Genomic DNA, 17,843 nt, shown 5'->3' on the forward strand with positions numbered 1-17,843 from the left:
TTCTATACAGGACACAAAATGTAACATTTGATCTTAAGAAGTTGATCAAGAATGATTATTAGTACCTAAGCATAAGAGATGAAAGAAAAACTTCTCGGATTTATTAATTCTGAGGAAATGATAAGAATACGCATATACTTTTAGTAGTTTATTTTGTACCACAGCTCAGGGTTACATATTTGGCATAAGGTAACCAGCAAGACCTACATACTTGAATGCATACATAACCATAGGTAGATAATTGTAGTTGTCACTCAGGTCAGCATGTGAGATTTCAGGAAGGCCCAGAGGAAATGTATCTAAATTCACCTGAACATGGAATGGAGAGAGAAAAGACATGACTTCTCAAAGGTGGTATCCCAAGAGCTGATCTTTGAACAATGAATAGAAATTAGTAGGGGACGAACATTGAGGAGGACAGGAAGTGGAGTAGGATAACATTATCATATGTCAGTTTTCTGATCCTGAGATTACCATCCAGCTGACAATTGTCACAGGGTTTATCATCACTACAGACAGGTACAAATTTTACAGGTCTACATCTTTTCTTATCCCACTTTCTATATTAACAGGAAAGCATTCTCACCTGTGATGCTGGGGCCACCCTACAACCACACAGTGGAAACCCCTGCCACCTTCCTCCTTGTGGGCATTCCAGGCTTGCAGTCTTCACACCTTTGGCTGGCTGTCTCACTGAGTGCCATGTACACCACAGCCCTGGTAGGAAACAGCATCATCATGATGGTAATTTGCATGGATTCCACTCTACAAGAGCCCATGTTTTGCTTCCTATGTGTTCTGGCTGCTGTGGACATCGTCATGGCCTCCTCTGTGGTCCCCAAGATGGTGAGCATCTTCTCCTCAGGACACAGCTCCATCAGCTTCCAGGCCTGTTTCACTCAGATGTACTTTGTCCACGCAGCCACAGCTGTGGAGACAGGGCTGCTGCTGGCCATGGCTTTTGACCGCTGTGTAGCCATCTGCAAGCCCCTACACTACAAGAGCATTCTCACACCCAGAGTGATGCTGGGGATGAGTGTGGCCATCACCATCAGGGCTGTCATATTCATGACCCCATTAAGTTAGATGATTAGTCATCTACCTTTTTGTGGCTCCCATGTGGTTCCCCATTCCTATTGTGAGCACATGGCTGTGGCCAAGTTAGCATGTGCTGACCCCATGGCCAGCTGTCTCTACAGTTTAATTGGTTCCTCCATTATTGTAGGCTCTGATGTGTTCTTAATTTCTGCCTCTTATATCCTGATTCTCAGGGCAGTGTTTGGTCTCTCTTCAAAGAATGCTCAGTGGAAGGCATTAAGCACGTGTGGCTCCCATGTTGGGGTCATGGCTTTGTACTATCTACCTGGGATGGTATCCATTTATGTAGCCTGGCTAGGACAGGACTCAGTCCCTCTGCACACTCAGGTGTTGTTAGCTGACTTATATTTGGTCATTCCTCCCACTTTGAACCCTATCATTTATGGCCTGAGAACCAAACAAATACGCAAGAGAATATGGAGTTTGCTGATCTGTTGTGTGTTGGAACACACTTGTGAGTGTTCATGAACACTAAACTCTTCAGACTGTGAACATTCTAGCCAACTTCAAAGGTATCCTAGTCATCTATGGAGATAGATTTTTTTTCTAACCTATACCCCAGGAATTCTAAGATGAAGCCATAAAGAGCATCCTTTCAAAGCTTTCAATTTCTAATAATAATGTTAATGAAATAATTCTGATTGTCTGACAATATTTTTATTACTATTTATTAGGGACCAATTTGGACATAGAAAATATATTTTTGATTTTTTTTCTTTAGCTTCTGACCTGTATTTTTAACCTAATATCTCAAGAGTTCCGTTGCTGAAGGAAAAAATGATTTAAAAAACTTCCCCCAATCCTCCTTTGATTTTGTTAGAATTGTTTCTTCCCCATATGATTACATGGAGGAAGCTCTTGCTATGTGATTCTTTTCTTTGTTCCATTAGTGATCCACTCATTTGGGTCATGTGCTCACACCTAGACCAGTGTCTTCCAACCACAATGGATTCCAGTTTATCCGAGATAAACTTGAGATCAAAGATGGTGGCAATTTTTCAACAGTTGAACTTGGAAAGAGGAAAAAGAATCATAGCAAGAGAAGCCAATTATCAATATATGATGCCAATAACATTTTCTGGCTGTCTAGCTCAATTTCACCTCTGACATCAAGATAGATCCCTGTTCTGTTCTTTGTCACTCAACTTTAAGACATAGAAAAGAGGGACCAAATATAACTTAGGTGTTTCTTCCTGTGGGTACATCTCAGGATCTTTCTTTCACAATATAGAGAAAGACATTGAAATATCACCATTCTTTAATAGGTCCAGGCATACTTACATGGGTTTTGTTTTATATTTTTCTTTCAGAAAGTCTTAAACCTAGTTATCAACTCTGTGAAAAGAAAAAAAGATCTCATACATAGGAGACATATATTTTTGATTAGGGTACATTTGAATATCAATTTAAATATAAATTCTTAATAGTGGTAAAATTGACAGTATAAGGAGAAACTATTGGTAGTGTGTTGTTATATCTGTCTTAAGGGTTGTTTTTATGGATGGTGGAAACAATGTTAACTCATTAAGATTACAAGAAATAATGAATGGTAAAAATTACATAACACCTGACACATTTTATGTACTTAATATTATACAAGTGTTAGACAACTTTTAGAAGATAGTTCTAGGATTGGAACTTAGTCCTTGTACATTAATGCTAATACGATAACTATTTCAAAGTAATTTTGACTAAAACTCATAATCCATAAATTTTGCTAGCATTGGACTTCTTTTTTTTTGAAGAGAGAGAGAGAGAGAGAGAGAGAGAATTTTTAATATTTATTTTTTAGTTCTCGGGAGACACAACATCTTTGTTGGTATGTGGTGCTGAGGATCGAACCCTGGCCGCACGCATGCCAGGTGAGCGCGCTACCGCTTGAGCCACATCCCCAGCCCCATTGGACTTCTTTACCAACCAAGAATGTTTTCTACTTGGGTGCCAACAAAGTAGGAGGGAGCCTTACAAAAATCTGATAATAATGAAAATGGCAGTACAACATGAATTCATTTGTCTTAAATATTTGCAGTTTACAATTTTTTTCACATAAGAAACTCAGATCTTGAAGAAAAATGAATAAAAATCAGGAATTACAAAAAAAACTTGATTGGTCTTGGAAATGTAGTTTTAAAGGAGACAAAATCATATCTGGCAATTAATTATATTTTGGTAAAAGAAAAAGAGATTGAAATTAAAATTTCATTAGGAACATTAAAGATAGAATATTAGAATACTTGGACTAGAAAACAGAATAAGGAGATGACAGGGATCAAATAGAAAATAACAGGCATAAGAAGACAAAGAAGTGTAATGAATATGTGTTAGAGATTTTTATATCCATGGAATCTCTCAAGAGGATTTCAAAATTAATGGAATTAAAGATGATTTTTACATGTATTTTCAAAGAACTCACCTGGAAATATTTATCTGAAATTGTCAACTCTTTGAATAATATTTTTGAGTCTGTCAAATATTTAAAGTAACAAAAATTGCCTTTGGTCTCAGACTGAACAAACATAGAAAGCAAATAAACAAAACACCCCAAACCTAAGTCATGTTCAAGGAAAGTAAAACCAGGCTTAAACTGCTTTAAAAAAATTATTTATTGGTTCTTCTTAGTTGTACATGACAGTAGAATCTACTTTGATGAAATCATACAAGCATAGAATATATCTTGTTCTAATTGGGGCCCCATTCTTTTGGGTAGGCATTTCTTGACAGCAGCATGTAAATCCAATAAGAGTAGAGTTACAATTTTAAACCAACAAACAAGAACCCCTCAAGAACCGAAATTATGAACTAAAAATATTTTTTTCTTAATGGTGTATTTTAATTTATTATAATTTTAATTGTACATTTTTATTATGAGATACAGTGTGATAATTCATTATGTGTAATGATCAGTATAATGAGTTGTGATTAAATTCAGTGCATTTAGCATTTCTGTCTACTTAAACATTTTTTGAATTTTGATTAATGTAAAATTGTTCATATTTATGAGGTACACAGGGATATTTTAATACATACCTATAATGTGTAGTGATCAAATCAGAATAATTTAATATTCTCATCTTATCATTTTTTGTGTGGAAACTCTGAGCTCTTCCCTCCTAGTTATTCATAAAATATAGAATAGATTTTAGATGAAAGGAATGTTGAATTTTATTGAATTTTTTTTCTCCATCTATTGAAAGAATCATGATTTTTGTCCTTTGATTGTTGATGTGCTTATTGTTCATATTGAACCATATTCGCATACCTGGAATAAATTTCACTTGATTGAGGTGAATGTACTTTTTGATATGCTCTTGTATTTGATTTATTATTATTTTATTGAGAAATTTTGCACATATCTTCACTAAAGGTGTTGGGCTTAAAAGTGTGTGTGTGTTTCCATATCATGGTAAGGTTGAATTTGTTGATTGAGTTTAGAACAATTATTTCCCTTTCAATATTTTGGAATAGTTTGACAGGAATTGGTTTCTGTTCTTCCTCAAATGTTTGGTATAATTTAGCAGTGAGGCCATCTAGTCCTGGGCTTTTCCTTGTTCTGAGACTTTTTATTACTCATTTAATTTCATTAGTCATTATTGATATGTGCAGGTTTTTCATGCCCTCACAGTTCACTTTTGGTAGGTTATATGTACCCAGGAATTTATCCATTTCTTCTAGGTTTTCCAATTTATAGTAAATAATTTAGTTATTTAGTCCCTGGTGATATTTATATTTTTGTTATTATCAGTTGTAATATCTCATTTTTTTTCTAATCTTATTTGGTTTGTCTCTTTTTTTAATTAGGAAGATAATTTTATTATTAAAATTTAGAGGGAGGACCGCCAGAAACGATTTATAGTAGAGGGGATGGAGAGAGAGTAGGGGAGGGGAGGGGAGGGGAGGGGTGAGGGGACAGTGGAGAATGGAATAGACAGCAGAATACATCAGTCACTAGAAAGGCAATTTGTAAATCAATGGAAATGTAACTGATGTGACACAGCAATCTGTATATGGGGTAAAAATGGGAGATCATAACCCACTTGAATCAATCTGTGAAATATGGTATAATAAGAACTATGTAATGTTTTGAACAACCAACAATAAAATAATTAAAAAAAATTTTAGAATATAAAATTCTTGTTTTAATCAAAGATGATTTCTTTCTTCTTCTTGGGACCTCCAATGTTTGTTTCCTCTCTGTGGAAGTATCTTCTTTTTTTAGAATTCTTACTGGTTATACTCTGGAATGATTTCTGAAATCTTAGAATGTTATGGAAAATTATGAGTCAGAATGTTTCCCATTCACTTGGGATGCTCATACTCCACAGTCCAGATCATTACTAGCAAGCCCTCTATCACAATGCTGACTGAAGGTTTGATATATTTAGCCTATATAATTCACAATTCCAGTAAAACTCATGCAAGAACACGTATGTTTTCAGATTCCTGTCATGTAGGCTACAGGATGTTATTTAAGCACAAAAACCAATAAAGAGTAGGTTTCTAAAGATCTCTAACATCACATCTCCGTGTAAAGTATGCTGAGAAGAGTCCAGGAATTTCCATTCCTCTTCAGAAAAATCAATGACCACATCCCTTAATGTCAAAGGGTCCACACTGAAAATATTTAGTTATTTTCCTGTGTTACATTCTTTCTTAGCACCTTTTTTTTTTAAGAACCTCACATGCTGCCTCCTCCGCTGCTGCTACCGCAGCACGGTTTATCTCTTTTTTTCCTTGATTAGTCTACATAAAGTTTTGTTGATTTGTTTGTCTTTACAAAGAACCCACTCTGTTTCACTGACTTTTGAATTCAATTTTTTAGTCACTATTTTATTTGTTTCTGCTCTGATCTTCATTACTTCTTTCCTGCTATTGATTTTGGGCTTGATCTTCCCTTGCTTTAATTAGGTTGCTTATTTGAAATTTTTATATGCTGTTTTGATGTATGCATTTGTTGCTATAAACTTCCTTCTTGTTACTGCTTTTGCTATATCTCATAAGTTTTCAAATGTTCTGTTTCCATTTTCATTTGCTTTTTAAAATTTCTTAATTTCTCTAGTGACTCATTGTGCATTGATAGTGTGTTATTTAGTCTCCATGAATTTGTATAATTTCTAAAGTTTCTATTGCTGTTCATTTCTAATTTTGTTGCATTGCAGTCTGAAAATATACATGAGATGGTTTGATGTTTTTAATTTGAGACTTGTTTTGTGGTCTGTTCCAGAGAACTTTCTGTGTGTTCATGAGAATAATGTATATTCTGTAGCTGTTGAATGAGCTATTCTATAAAGTTTATTAGTTACAGTTAGTTTAAAGTGCAGTTTATCTCTGATTTTTCTGTTAATTGTTTTTGACAGAATGATTTGTTCATCAAGGCAAGTTGGGTGTTGAAGTCTTCTACTATTATTGTGTTGGAAACTTCCCTTTTTGATCTACTAGTGTGGGTTTATAAAATCAGCTGCTCTAGCATTAGGTGAATGTATATATATATAATTGTTATATCTTACTGAATTGATCTTCTCATTATTATGTAGTATACGACCTTCTTTATTTCTTTTTGTAGGTTTTTGTATTTTGTTATCAATCATTTTTTCTTCTTATTTTTTTTTTTTTGTATCCTGGGTACCATGGATTGAACTCGGGGCCACTTTAAAAGCTGGAAGAGAGAGGAATTAGGTCACATATAGGGGGAGACCAATTCATATCTTAGCATATTTTTTCAACCTAGACCCTCAAAGCCAGGAGATCATGGAACAACATATAGAAAGCTCTGAAAGAAAATGGATGCCAATCAAGAATCTTATATCCAGCAAAGCTAAGCTTTAGATTTGGTGATGAAATAAAAACCTTCCATGATAAACAAAAGGTAAAAAAGTTTACAACTAGAAAGCCTGCACTACAGAACATCCTCAGCAAAATATTCCATGAAGAGGAAATAAAAACAATGATAAAATCAACAAAGGGAGGATTACACTAAAGAAAAATCTAATCAGAGGAGAAACTAAGTTACATTAAATACCAAAATATAAACAAAAATGGCTGGGAATACAAATCATGTCTCAATAATAACCCTGAATGTTAATGGCCTAAACTCACCAATCAAAAGACATAGACTAGCAGATTGGATCCCCTCCCATCTGTCCTTTGGGTCTCTAATAACCACTTTCTGTTTTTAACAAGAATGCCTGATAACTTGAGTTTTTCTTTGTTTTTGGCTTATTTCACTTAATATAATGACCTTCAGTTCTATGATGTTGCTTCAAATGAAAAATGAAAGAAATTATTTTTTTTGGTACTGGGGATTGAACTCAGGGGTGCTTTACCACTGAGCCACATCTCCAGTCTTTTTTATATTTTATTTAGAGACAGATTCTTACTAAGTTGCTTAGGACCTTGCTAAGCTGCTGAGGCTAGCTTTGAACTTGTGATCCTCCTGCCTCAGCCTCCTGAGCCATTAGCATTATAGGCAATCACCACAGTGCCTAGCAGAATTTCATTACTTTTGTGATTGAATAATATTCCATTGTGCATATATACCATATTTTGTTTATCTGTTCATTCACTGAAGGGCATCTGTGTTGATTTCATATTTTAGCTATTTCAAATATATTTTGTTTGAATTATTGAGCTCTTCATTTGCCATATTTATTTGGTTCTTTTTAAAGATCTTTTTGCTAAATTTTTGATTCATATCATGAGTTTTGTTTCTATTTTGTTCATCTGTCTTTCTGTTCTCTCTTGAACCTCATTGATTCCTTATAATTATTATTTTTAAGGCTTCTTCAGACATTTTTATCAATACAATTTCCTCAGAATCTGATGCTAGAGACTTATACTTTTGGAAGTGCTGTGTGACTCATGTGTGTGCACATGTGCATGCTCCTGTATGTGCACTGAACATTGAAGCCAGGACCTCATGCCTGCTTAGCAAGTATTCTACCACTGTACCATCTCTATACCTGACCCTATTTTAATTTGTAAATATTTGGTGTAAGTTTTGTGTCATTTTTATATAATGAGTTTCTTAGCAAATGGCTTTCTCTTTAAGAGATGTCTTATGGTGTCAATTTGGAAGGTGATCTTACGTTTGGATCCATCTGGGCACTGTGATATTGCCTCCCTATGACTACTTTGTTTGTAATTGATCTCTTTGGGTACAGTGTGAGCAGTGTTGGGGTAAGAGAGACCTACTATACTCAGGGGCCATGCTGGTGTGGGGCACTCTAGCAGCCCTGGCAAGTGTAGTACATACAGCAGTGTGGGTTGGGTGTGTACTATATAGACACCCTGAAAATAGGAGTGATTGTCTTGGTAATCTGGTAGACATTTTTTTCAGGCACTCTACTACTAGCAAGGACCTCTGGCATGGCAACTTCAATGGTGGTGAGAAGGCTGCAGCACATGCTCTCAGATCCAGCAGTGGTGCATGCTCGCCAGGAACATATGGCTATGAGGAAAGGCAGTATCAGCACCTGCCTTCATTCCCATCTGGAACAGCTGGCCATGCCCCTTGTTGTAGGAAACAAGTGTCTTCATGTATCAGATCTTGAAAGCATCACCCTTCCCTCATCCAGAGTTGAACCATTTGGTTCTAGGGTTATAGTTGCTCTGCTGGGTGATTCTGGGTTCATGAGGCTTCAGGCCCCTGTGCTGGTTGGTGAAATATCTATGGGGTTCCAAATCTGAGGTTATTCAGATGTTTCTGACCACAGGACACTATGAATTATTCTCTTTTCAGGCTGGTGCTGAGTTACAGCATCCTGAGTTATGAGGATTTGAAGGAAGAAAACATTAGTTCCTTCCCCGAAGTAAATCTATTATGAGGACCCCACTTAGCTTCCTTATGAAGGCTATAAGTCTGTGAGGTCATGGAACTCTTTGGTAGCTATGATTGCTAACATACTGATGGAGTTTCTGATGGATCCTTCAATTCGCCCTTTTCTCTGCAAACAGTAGCTCCCTAATTATTGTGCTTTGTTCCTTGTTTCTAGGCTGGCATTCCAGGTATCTGATTCTTATAGGGTTTCAGACTTTCCCTTGCTCAGTTGTAGCATTCTCTGTTGTTCATTAATTTTAATATGCAATTACACATCTGTTTATTTGGTTATTCTTTGGTGTGGAGGAGGTGATCTGTGGGTAACTTTATTCAATTTTCTTGGAATCACTCTAAACTAAAATTTTATAACCAGATAAGTTATTTATAAGATCAATAATACAGAAAATAGTCATTAAACACAGAATATTTTACCTGTTCTCCTGTCATGAGAATTTTTTAGATATGACATCAAAAGCACAGTAAACAAAGGGAAAATATGCATGAAACATAACTGATGGTGTGTAACAAAGTATCCAACCAAGTAAAGAACAAGCTGCAGAATGGAAGAAAATATTTGCATATCATATTTATTAAGGGTCTCCTATTTAGTAATTTTAGAACACCTACAGCTCAAAAAAAAATCAAAGACCCCAATAAAAACTGGGCAAAGGGCTTAGTATTTCTGTAAAGATGATATGTAATGGGTAAAAAGATGTTTTATATCATCAATATTAAGGGAAGGAAAATTAGAAATAGGTCTTACCTCATGACCACTAGAATAACACCTGTAAAAAATAAAATAGAGGCGGCCTGAACTTGAATCCTGGTCCCTGGCCTGCTTCTAGTATGAGTTTTATCACCCCCTCCACTCCCTGCTCCACAAATTACTGGTCTCTGGCTCCATCTGGTCACCTTGTCATCAGGTCTGGCCTGGCAGTAGCACAGCCAGAGTCTATGCAAGCTCTGGAGGCTTAGGTTCAGGGATTTTGGCTTGCTTCCCATTCTTCCTAGTATCCAGGGAGGCTGGGGTTCCAATTTCCTTGTGATGGGGATGACCAATGGTCTGGCAGAAATGGGAAGCATTCAGAGTATGGAAACCATGCAAGACCTGCCCTCCTACCTGGATAGAGTGAGGATCCTAGAAAGAAAACTCTGGGAACATCTGGAGAAGGGGCCCCAAGTAAAAGACTGGGGGCATTACTACAAGATCATCAAGGAGCTTCAGGCTCAGATCTTGGCAAACTTTGTGGACAATACCTGAATTACTCTGCAGATTGGCAATTTTCATCTTGCTGTTGAGGACATTAGAGTCAATTTTGAGACACAGATGGCCATGTGCCAGTTGATAGACAGTGACATCCATGGGCTCCTCCAGGTCATTGATGACACTAGTATCACTTGACTTCAACTAGAGGAAACTGAGGCTCTAAAAGAGGAGGAGTTTTTCATGAAGAAGAACCACGAGGAGGCATGGTCTTCAAGGGTACATTGCCAGCTGTGGATTGACCAAGAGGTGAATGCCCCCAGATCTCAGGACCTTAGCAAGATCATGGCAGACATCCAGGCCCAGTATGATGAGTTGGCTCAGAAGAACTGAGAGGAGCTGAACAAGTACTGGTTCCAGCAGATCAAGGAGAGCACCACAGTGGTCACTCTGCAGTGTGCTGAGATTGGGGCTGCTGAAATAATGCTCACAGAGCTGAGATGCATAGCCCAGTCCTTGGAGATCCACCTGGATGCCATGAGAAATCTGAAGTCCAGTTTAGAGAACAGTCTGAGGGGCATGTAAACTTCCTACACCTTCTGTATAGAATAACATAATTGGGGTTTTGCTACACCTGGAATCAGAGCTGGCATAGACACAGGCAGAAAGGCAGACCAGACCCAGGACATACAAAGCCCTGCTGAACATCAAGGTCAGTCTGGAGGCTGATGTTGCCCCTTCCCACTGCTTGCTGGAAGTCAGGAAGGACTTCAATGTCAATGATGGCCTACACAGCAGCAACTCTATGCGAAACATTAAAAGGACTGCCACCTGTGGGATTGTAGACCCCACAATGGTGTCTGAGACCAATGATACCAAAGTGCTGTGTCACTGAGGAAGCAGAATCAGGGAACCCTTGGGGAATAAGAGACAAAACATGGCCAGAGGTCACCAGAGAAAACAATAAAAACTGTTAGCAAAGATATGAATAAATTGAAACCCTTGTATAGTGTCATACAGATATAATATGGTGCCACCACTGGTAAAGAATGTGAAGGTTCCTCAAAAAATAAAAAAATATAGAACTACAATATGATGCATGAATCTCACTTAAGGATATATATTCAAAGCATTCAATCAGGATCTTCAAGACATACTCATTTTCACAGTAGCAATTAAGTACAAGAGTTGTACAAAACAGTGAAATTTGTCATGATAGAATGTGAATCTTGATTCTCTGGCTTGCTAGCTATGTGACCTTCTATGTACCTCACATTCATCTATGAAATGTAGATATACTGATGGCTCACATCAGAGGACTGTGAAATCTGAATTAGAACAATCTATGAGAAGCATATAGCAGACTTTAACAAACATAACCAATGTTAGGCTTTTTATTTTCCTTTCAGGATGCACTGTATATCATTACTCTGATATTTAATTATTCTCTGAGGACTTGATGAAACAAAGACTCTTCAGTCCCTAAGCATCTTCTGCAAGCCCCAGAGGCAGGGTGCAGGGATGAACTAGTCTCAGGAGTCAGTGTTTGGCTGCTCAGCGGAGGTAAAGGAAAAATGGGTATAGAGGGAATAGGTGGGATAACAGAGTATCTGGCAGGGAAAGAAGGTTCCCAGGGAGAGGTCTGTAAAGGACAATAGTTATCATGACTCTATATTATCATCTTTGATCTCCTTGGCTTGCTCTTCCCCTTCTGAATGGGCCTTGTATAAATCCTCCCTCTACTGGGTGTCAGAAATGTAGTCTACCAGACATAGACCATCAGAGAAAGTTGAATAGAGAAAACTTCAGGGATGCGGATGATTGACCTGATGATTGAAGGTTAGGTCGATGGAGACTTTAAGGCCAAGGTTACCCTGGAAAGGAGGATTCAAGTGGACAACACAATTATAGACTACTCTCCAGGTCTGGAGAGTAATGCTAACATCAAGAGAGTCTTTTGGAAATGATGAGAGAATGAAGGATGAAGAATGTGGGAGAGGAGACAGGAACATAGGACAACTTTGGTTGAAAGCAGAGACAATATGAGGTAAGTCTAAACTTGGGATGGTGGACAGACATTTTTTAGGACTCAGGATGAACTTTGAGAAAAGCAACCAAGGTTAGGGATAATTGAGAGCTCACTGGGTTGGAGAGTCGAGGTGTAGGGTTATATAAACAGAAAGGCTCCATTCAGATTAATTATGCATTAGTATTTCAACTTTAAAGAAAATTTTGAGTTATGAATATCCCATCCTTAAAATAGGAATGAAAATCTCATATATCCTATGAATTCCTATTGATTGAAATGACTTCTCTAAGCTAGATTTTAATGACCCTCTGGGTCTTCATGTGAGTATCTCTTTAGGGTTGGAGTCAGAGGTGAAAACAGAGCTGGAAATGTGCTTAGGAGACTAAGGTTGGCCAGAGCTTTCTGAAAAGAGAGACCTCAACAACCAGGAAGCATTGTGTCTGAATCTTGACCTGGGCAGTGGCTCAGCAAGTATGTTCTTGTGTTTACATTATGATGTTTTATCATGCTGTATACCTTTTAATTTCTGCATCTAAAAGTATGCATGTCATGCTTCAAAGAGTTAACCAAATTATAAGGGAGCACTCAGTGATGCTAAAAGAAACTACTAGAGTGGCAACAAATCTTTGATGGACCTCACTGCTGATCTTAGTAGTGAGATCTTATAAGATTTTCAGTGGAAATAGGTTGGGTAAAATAAAAAAAAATTACTTTAATTCTTTAAGGAGAATTAAGACATGGGTGAACCTCTAGCAGTGCTGATGAAGATCAAAAGTACAAAGAGGAAAAAAAAACCACTCCAAACATCATAAAAGGAATGTCCACTGGGTAGGGCTGGAGAGAGGAAGGATGGGGTGGGGCGTAAACTGTGGCTGCCCTCAGAAGAAAGGTGTGTTTATACAGAGCATCCAGGAGGGGAGGACCTGGATCAGAGGTGGATGGAGAATAGGCATTCTGAAACCTCTGCTCTTCTCCAGCTGTTCAGGCAGTGAGGCTCAGCTCTAAATTTGTGGCATTCATCATTCACATAGCAGTCTTAAGGACATCCAGATATATATATTTTTTTACTTGTCACAAGTATTCTTCTTTCAAAGCTTCCCCTGTCTTCTGATCTATCACTGAAAGCATCTCATGATGTGGTGATACACAGCAAGTTTCTCATGACCTGCTCTGAAGAGATCGTTATTTCATTTAGTCTGTCGTATCATATAGCATTTAGTTATTCTTAAGGGTTTTCGTGTTATTATTTGTTTAAGTGAGGACCATAGTTTGAATTCAGGTCTCAGACATTGGGCTTTTTTGAGAACTCCTGAGGACTCCCCACAAGGCTCCTGAGGGCATCTGGGTATAAGTCATCACTGATCAGCCCCAGAAGCAAATGGAAGGGGCAAGTGTACGCCACATGGTTGGGATGCTGAGTCAGGTGAATGTTTCTCTAGTGCCTGGCTCACAGGGAAAATGTCTAAATTGAGAGTGGAGACAGTCAATATTCAAGGGTAAGGATGTGGCAACTTCTCAACCTGGAAACCCTTTACTGCAGGGAGGTACAGGTACTTTATTCAGGCTAGTCCCCAGTCTTAGCAAATAAGCCTCCATCATTGAAGCTTGCCTGGAAACCGAGGAAACAGTTCTTGGATTAGATCTGACTGCTGTAATGTCAACACAATTGGCGTGCTGGCTTACTGAGCTGAGGCCTTGAGAGTATTAGAGCAGTATTAGGGCAATGAGTGTTTGCCATAATAGATCAAAGAGACATAAGATGTCCTGATCCACACTTGAGATATTAAGTCTACTTCTGGGACTGAGCTACTTACCCATTTCTCTGGGGAGTGGAATGATCTGAGAGTAACTGGAAAACAGTTGAAGCATCACTTCAGTTTGAATCAAAGATGCTCATATTGCCCACTTCCATTTTATCTTTAATTTCATCTTGTAAAAACTATGGCGCAAAGGTGTCAACTACTCTTACCAAGAATTTGTTATTAGAGATGGGATATAAGTAAATGTAAGACACATTTTCACAGAACTGACAATTTTTTTTAAAGTAATCAAGCAAGCAAACAAAAAACCTACGCTCGAGAGTTAGCCTGTAGATGAACAGAGAATGACTTCATGATGAACCTTTTAGTTTATCCTACCAGGTCATCCAAATTACATGGCAACACTCGAATGAGGAGATATAAACAAAAGCAGCAATGAACTGAAATTACCAAGTGTTGGAGCTCAGATTCTGGATGTGCAGATGGGTAGCTTCTTTTTTCCTTATCAAAACTGTCCAAGGTGTACAATGAATCAAAATGTGTTCTGCTGTTATATATACCTAATTAAAATAAATAAATTAATTAAAAACTGTCCAAGTAAAGCAGTAACACTTTTTTTTGGTAAGCATCCATAATTATTCACCTGATTATCATGGTATTTACTTAATTCAACTCCTGGAATCACGACTGAAAAGACCTAGACATGTATCTTAAAATAGCAATTATGCAATAAATTTATCTTAGATGAAATAGCTTATGTTTTGTTGACTATGATGTATGCAGGTTTGTTCTATATTATACTTCACCAATACCACAGAGTGAAATAAATGTGATATGACTATATCCTTTCTTATACTACTTTTTAGATGAATAGAAAACCATTCTCATCTGTGATGCTGGGGCCACCCTACAACCACACAGTGGAAACCCCTGCCACCTTCCTCCTTGTGGGCATTCCAGGCTTGCAGTCTTCACACCTTTGGCTGGCTGTCTCACTGAGTGCCATGTACACCACAGCCCTGGTAGGAAACAGCATCATCATGATGGTAATTTGCATGGATTCCACTCTACAAGAGCCCATGTTTTGCTTCCTATGTGTTCTGGCTGCTGTGGACATCGTCATGGCCTCCTCTGTGGTCCCCAAGATGGTGAGCATCTTCTCCTCAGGACACAGCTCCATCAGCTTCCAGGCCTGTTTCACTCAGATGTACTTTGTCCATGCAGCCACAGCTGTGGAGACAGGGCTGCTGCTGGCCATGGCTTTTGATCGCTGTGTAGCCATCTGCAAGCCCCTACACTACAAGAGCATTCTCACACCCAGAGTGATGCTGGGGATGAGTGTGGCCATCACCATCAGGGCTGTCATAATCATGACCCCATTGAGTTGGATGATTAGTCATCTACCTTTTTGTGGCTCTCATGTGGTTCCCCATTCCTATTGTGAGCACATGGCTGTGGCCAAGTTAGCATGTGCTGACCCCATGGCCAGCTGTCTCTACAGTTTAATTGGTTCCTCCATTATTGTAGGCTCTGATGTAGTTTTAATTGCTGCCTCCTATATCCTGATTCTTAGGGCAGTGTTTGGTCTCTCCTCAAAGAATGCTCAGTGGAAGGCATTAAGCACATGTGGCTCCCATGTGGTGGTCATGGCTTTGTACTACCTACCTGGGATGGTGTCAGTCTATATATCCTGGCTAGGACAGGACTCAGTCCCTCTGCACACTCAGGTGCTGTTATCTGACTTTTATTTGGTCATTCCACCTACCTTGAATCCCATCATCTATGGCCTGAGAGCTAAACAACTAAGGGAGAGAATATGGAGTTTGCTTATCTGCCCTTTTCATCATTCCAGTCAGAGTTCATGAGCCCATGAGCTGTTCTGTCCTTGAGCATTTATGTGAACTGCCTAGTTTTAGGGATCTTTGGAGCAAGACTTGTATACCTGGCACTATAGAAATTATAACAAGAAGCTGTGAAGAGTATTCTGACCTAATTTTTCAACTTGTAAAAAGAAAATAAATGGGATGATTCACCATCTCTAATGGTTTCACTCAACTTATCTCTGAACAAGAAATAAATATGGGCAGAGAACATAGATTTGAATTTTTTTCCTTGGCTAATGACCCATGTTTCTAACACTAATATCTACCTTCCATGGAAATCACTTTATAAAAAAATGTATATTTTCAATGCATATTTATATCTGCATTGACATATTTATATATTCACACATAAGTTTACATATATGTTCACATACTTATTTGTGTATTCATGCCCTAAATTTAATCTAAATGGTAGCTATGTATTTTGTTCCCATATTTTCATATATAGATACACATGTTATAAATGTTTTTGTGTATATTTTCACATGTATGTTCATATAAATATTCATGTTTATGGATATGTATGTTTTAACCCTAATCTTAACCCTACACTCTTACTAGTTTCAAATTCTAACACTAACAGTAGCCATGAGACCATTTTTTAAAAATATCATGTATGTTTCTATGATTATTCATACTTATATAAATATCAACATTTATATTGTCATACAAAATGACAAATATGTCCATAAACACTCATATGCCCATATTTATGCCCTATGAGTAGGCCAAAGCATAATTATACACCAATCATGAAGTTCATTTGTACATGAAAACACTATGTGTATATGTTTTTGATTATTTTTTGCCATGCATTTTCACCCAGAAATTCATGTTTGTGGCTATATGAGCATATATATTCTAACTGAAATGGTAATGCCAGTCCTAAAATTAGTTGTAAGCCTGAATAACTCTTACCATGGAAGACATATATATATATTTTAAGCATTTTTATGCATGCATTGACATAGTTATGTGTTGGAATAACTTTCAGGCTAGTAGCTAAGAACAGCTCAGAGTGCTAGGAAAACCTATGCTGGTACAGGCCTGACAGGAACACCTGCAGGACAGAGTGCTCTGCCCTAGAGAGCCGTCTGTGAAACCACATCCTCAGCACTTGTGGTCAGCGTTGCCAAGCTACCAGACTACCAGGTCAGGAAACCACGAGTCAAGTGCTTCAGGGCATGTAACCCTCCAGCTCATAGCCCCCCTACCTTAGGGACGAAGACCCTTCCAGACTGCCTTCCATCATGACAGCAATATTCAGTGCTTCCTTGTAGTGCGGTTACATTAGGCATAAGATGATTGGTTTATAGATGTTAAGGTGCTTATGTGTGATTGGCAGGCACGCCGTACCTGAACCCTATAACAGCTGTATGCATTCCAAAAATAAATGAGCTTGCCTGGAGGTTGACTGAGGTTGTCACCTGCCAGCTCTCACCAGCTCCCAGTGTCTATGTGTTGGTTTGACACTGCGTCTCTACCCTCCTGCAACTGAGGTAGCCGAGTGACCATCGACCACACCAGGGCTGTAGGAACACATACAATTTGGCGCCACCACAGGGTCTCTCACACCCTCACACCTCGGGACTGATCACCCTGTTGATTTCAGGTAAGTTTCAGGTAGGATTTTGGGTAGTAGACCCCGTTTGAGTTCTGTGTGCTCATGGTTCCTTGAAAGTGAGCAAGGAGCCCCTTCCTTTACCCCTTTTCCTTGTCCCTGTCATATCATTGGTACCCTGAGTTGAGGCACACACCATCATAAGGACTGGTGTCACCTTATGACCCCTCCTTTCCCCTGGTTCACCCGGCGAATTCACATAAGGGACTGGTCCTTCCAGAATGCAGAACCTCGGTTTTCTCTGTTAAAGAGAACTCTGCTCCAAAGACACCGAGTGGGCACATGGCCTTGATCTAACAAGTCAAGGAAGACCCCCACGAAGCACAAGACACTGGACTGTAAACACATCTTTTGTTTGTCCTAGTCAAGGCCCTCTATGTCAACATCTTAGGCCCCTGTATTAGGCATCTTGTGAAGTCAAGGACATTGCTTTAA

At 38.4% G+C, this 17,843-nt stretch overlaps 1 protein-coding gene and 2 pseudogenes across 3 annotated transcripts; all 3 read left to right on the plus strand.

Annotated features, from left to right (window-relative positions):
• The first annotated feature begins 591 nt into the window (after positions 1–591).
• LOC308641714 (olfactory receptor 52I2-like) lies at positions 592–1,566 on the plus strand (annotated as a pseudogene). Its single transcript has one exon. The product of its transcript is annotated as an olfactory receptor 52I2-like (transcript).
• Positions 1,567–9,962: 8,396 nt separating this feature from the next.
• LOC308641715 (keratin, type I cytoskeletal 18-like) lies at positions 9,963–10,700 on the plus strand (annotated as a pseudogene). Its single transcript has one exon. The product of its transcript is annotated as a keratin, type I cytoskeletal 18-like (transcript).
• Positions 10,701–14,797: 4,097 nt separating this feature from the next.
• On the plus strand, positions 14,798–15,769 carry LOC308641716 (olfactory receptor 52I2-like; the record flags this gene model as incomplete). Its single annotated transcript, XM_081280325.1, has 1 exon — positions 14,798–15,769. One exon carries the CDS (start codon positions 14,798–14,800, stop codon positions 15,767–15,769), a length of 972 nt encoding a protein of 323 aa, XP_081136451.1.
• Between the last annotated feature and the right edge of the window lie 2,074 nt (positions 15,770–17,843).

Source organism: Spermophilus citellus (genome assembly GCF_964194105.1).
Source record: "Spermophilus citellus genome assembly, chromosome: 2".
NCBI lineage: Eukaryota > Metazoa > Chordata > Mammalia > Rodentia > Sciuridae > Spermophilus > Spermophilus citellus.